Source organism: Zingiber officinale, chromosome 8A, assembly GCF_018446385.1.
Source record: "Zingiber officinale cultivar Zhangliang chromosome 8A, Zo_v1.1, whole genome shotgun sequence".
Lineage (NCBI taxonomy): Eukaryota > Viridiplantae > Streptophyta > Magnoliopsida > Zingiberales > Zingiberaceae > Zingiber > Zingiber officinale.
In genome coordinates this window covers 10,397,406-10,401,735 of record NC_056000.1, presented here as the reverse complement: position 1 = coordinate 10,401,735, position 4,330 = coordinate 10,397,406, and the positions used below count along the sequence as shown (strand labels likewise).

The window sequence follows — 4,330 nt, the reverse complement described above, 5'->3', positions numbered from 1 at the left end:
TCTGATTTCTGAATGTTATGCTAACTAATCAATCAGTACTGGAGTAAGTGATTTTTAATAATTTGTTGAGGTACTTTGGATCATAAATTATATGCATGAAACCGATCGTCAAAGTGATCGTGCATTAGTTAATTAATTAACAAGGACATCCTAATCCAATTGAAGTTTCATCAATTAGTTTGGTGCCATGTTCCACATTATATTATTGTTTTGGCAAATGAATCGATCAAGCTACGTACTTGCTGTTTCATGAATCGTGACGATGAGGAGTATATGGAAATTAAAAGATTATTGCATTTTCTATACAAGCGAACATGGTTTGTACCTTGTGGTGAGCATCTTTAATTATATAGGATATATATATACATACTGTTGGGGCACATATTCATCTATCCCATTAAAATTTTCTTTTTGTAATTTCCTCGTTAAAGTATGCTGAAGCCAGCTAGCAAGACAATCGACATCGCCAATTGTTGCATCACCGGTAAGGTTTAATGTGAATCATGCAATAAGATGCAAGGAAGCAAAAAAGCAGCAAAAATTGACCATTACACAAATCATCCTCGATCTCTCGAAGGAAAGAAAACTCTTCCTTTTTCCTTGGTGGCGCAATAACTATATTGCGACGCGTCATGCGTATATCTCCTCCATCGATCGATCACTGATTCAGTCACTAGCTATCATCGTGGAACAGCACTCAAGCTTCATCAGACATCTCCGACATAGAAAACGCATTGATTTTTTAGTTCATGTGAGTGTTTGATTTGATTCGGCTTCAGCCAAGTTGCTGTATCCAAATTGGAGTCTCGGGCTGTCTCCACATGTCTTTGTCTCTCAGATCCAAATAAGAGCATTCTTCCCTGTGAAAATTTTGAGTGAAAAATGTTTTTTCCAATGCATTATTTTTTTAAAAAAAAATTATTTCGTCGAACTTATTTAATGGTTCGTTTCGTTAGCGCACAAAGGCGCATTAAAGAACAATGCTGGGAGAGAGTTTGTACGGATGCTTCTCCTCCCGCCGCCGCCCTTGCCATTCCGCCGCCGCTCTCCCGGCCGCTTGCCCGGACGGTTCCTCCGGACGCCTTTTTGATTCGACCGATGTCTCATCCTCCTCGCAGCATGAGATTTCCTCCGCTATCGCCTCCCGCCGCCTCCTGCTGGCGTCTCCGGGCCGGTCCAACTCCCTCGTGGACTCCGCGTCGGTCGCGTTGAGAGCGGGAGACGCGGTGGCCGTCACCACCTACTCGATCGACCCTTACCGCGACTTCCGCCGCTCGATGGAGGAGATGGTGGCGGCGCTGGGACTCGACGCCGGGGCAACACACCTCCACGAGCTCCTCCTCTGCTACCTCGCTCTCAACCGGAAGCAAGTGCACGAGCACATCCTGAGAGCCTTCGCTGACCTCCTCCTCGCCCTCACCGTCACCGGCGACGCCGACTAACCTCAAACTCAAAGGCTGTTATATATTGCGCTACTGCCATTAATAATATGCGTTTTTTTCCCCTTCCGTCTTCATTTTAGATTTGCGTTTTGATATAACGGCCCATTTTGTACTGATCTAAAATTCTAGTATACGCGTTCTTGATATTCTCTTGTTCTTGTAACTATTGTTTGTAATTCAGCGTTTATGCATTTCCCCTCGTTAAAATCGATAGAATGAATAGGTGGATGAAGTCCTTGTCGAGATGCGTTAGAACTACAAGAGTGGGGGAAGTGAAGAGGTAGTGGGGGCACTGGCAGCGCACAAATGGCCCATATCGCTGGGTCCCAGTCAACGCGGATTATGGAGGGCGCACTAAGAATTCTCTACGGGAAAATCATATGATTCATTGGATTAAATCATCAAATAAATTAAATTAATATAAAAATTATTAAAATAATTTTATTATAATTATTAGAATAATTTTATTATTTATTAATTAATCAATTCATCATATACTTATTAAATATTATATATTATACCGTCCTTAATAAATTTATTGATTAATGTTCTCATCTTTTTTTCTTATCCTCTTCTTATTCTTTTTTGGTATCAAAGCTCTTCTTCTTTCACAGCACTCTGACACGTGCCTCAAGGTTGAATTATTTAAATTATAAATTTCTTGAAACAGTTCAAATTTTCGTTACCGTAAGTTTGTACTGTCTCTTCTCTCAACTTTTCCTCTCTCTCTCTATTTTCCTTCTCTTATTTATTTACTTATTTATTTATTTTTACTCATATAGATCAAGTGTCACTCGATACCCTTCATGACTTACTCTCTTCGTATGAGATACTTCTACAATTACACTCTCAAAGGGTCTCAGATTCTCTAGCTCTTTCGGCACATACGACTTACAAGATTGATAGTACTACCCATCATCAACAAAATCAAGGAAATCAAGGTGGACGAGGATAAGGACAAGGTTCTGGACGAGGACGTTGTCAGATTTGTCTCAAGAATGGTCACTTTGCTCATCAATGTTATAAGAGATTTGATTCAAATTTTAGTGGAAGATGACATCTAGATTCTGGAGCAACTCATCACGTTACATCGGATTATGACATTCTTATATAAGCCTCCTCTTATCATGGTCACACTGTACAAGTAGGCAACAGTTCAGCTTCAAGACAATCAACTGCTTCACAAGTCTATCCTAAAGCCCTTTCATCTGTGCCTACTCATGGTAAACCCCTAGAGTTTCATCTACAGAACGGTATATTGACACTGGAGTAACACATCATGTTACATCATATTATAATATCCTTATAGACGTAATGTCGTATTATGACTCAGATGCGGTTCAAATAGCTGATGGTTCAAGTTTGCAAATTGCTAATCTTGGAAATATATACATTCATTTATCTAATCATACTTTTCACATGCACGATATCTTTCATGTTCTATCTATTACCAAAAATTTACTTTTCACACGTCAATTTTTGTTTTGACAATAATATCGTGTTTGAATTTCATCACAATCATTATCTTATAAAAGATATAAGAACAAATACTATCTTATTTCATGGTGGCATAAAAATGATCTCTATTATTTTTAAAGTTCTTCCATCAAAGTTTGTATTAGTTATCGCACAAATAAACCAGCTTGGCATGCTCGACTTGGTCATCCTTCTCTTCGCATTGTTCATACGATCATCAATAAGTATGGTTCACCTACTTCCTTCACCTCCTATGCATTTCATTTATGTAGTGCATGTATGAAAGCTAAAAGTCATAAGTTGTCTCTTTAATCTTCCCATCAAGTTTCTAGTTTTCCATTTGAAATAATTTATTTTGATGTTTAAGGCCTTGTACCTATATTATCTAACCAAGGATTCTTATATTATATTTCGTTCATCGATCATTTTAATAAATATATTTGGCTCTATCCTATGAAAGGAAATCTGATATATTTGACATATTTTGTCATTTTCAAAAACAAGTTAAATGGTATTTTAATCATAAAATAATCTCTATTCATTCTGATTGGAGAGGCGAGTATCAAGTTCTCCATCGTCATATTGTCTCCTATAGAATTGTTCATTGTATCTCTTGTCCTTATACTCCGGAGCAAAATGGCTCTGCTAAGAGAAAATATAGACATATAATTGAAACTGCTTTGATACTTCTCCATCATGCATCAATTCCTTGTAAATTTTAGGATGAAGTTGTTGGCTCTGCCGTATATCTCATAAATTGACTTTCTACTCCATTGCTCAATCATAAGTGTCCTTTTGAACAACTTTATAATCAAACTCCTTATTACACTTTCCTTCGAATTTTTAGTTGCGCATGTTATCCATGGTTACACCCCCACTCTAAACACAAACTTGACTCTCATTCACTACAATGTGTTTTTCTTGGTTATAGGAATTTACACCATTGTTATCATTGCTTACATATACCAATAGGATAAATTTATATTTAACAACATGTTACTTTTAATAAGTTTCTATTCCCTTTTTCATTAGCATCTTTGATATCTCCTCCAGATACAGGTAATACCTTCTTGATGCCACCTAACATTGTCGGAAGTAATGTCATCCTATGTCCTGCTCCGGAGCACTCTGATAACTCCCCTATACCATCAGAATCATCTCAAGTTACTGTTCTAATCTCAGAAGCCTCACTAGTCGAAGATAATGTGCTATCTAATTCTTGATCGTCAGATAACATAAGTCCGTCATCTAAGTCACCATGTCAGTCTACTTCTTCATCACCAACAACAAGTGAATCAGATGATAATGCTCCTTATCGCATACTTCCATTAGGTGACATCTATGCACGTTGTCCACCAATGACAACTTAACATCCCCTTCCACAAGCTCTTGTGGTTTCTTCAAAATCTATT

The 4,330-nt window shown here is 37.7% G+C and overlaps 1 protein-coding gene across 1 annotated transcript; it reads left to right on the top strand.

Annotated features, from left to right (window-relative positions):
* The first annotated feature begins 920 nt into the window (after positions 1 to 920).
* LOC122011541 (transcription repressor OFP12) lies at positions 921 to 1,508 on the top strand. Its single transcript, XM_042567928.1, has one exon. It carries the CDS (start codon positions 981 to 983, stop codon positions 1,440 to 1,442), a length of 462 nt encoding a protein of 153 aa, XP_042423862.1. The 5' UTR covers positions 921 to 980; the 3' UTR covers positions 1,443 to 1,508.
* Positions 1,509 to 4,330: the final 2,822 nt, after the last annotated feature.

Coding starts and splice junctions, on each gene's coding strand:
- LOC122011541 (XM_042567928.1), top strand. CDS start 981: ATGCTGGGAGAGAGTTTGTACGGATGCTTCTCCTCCCGCCGCCGCCCT.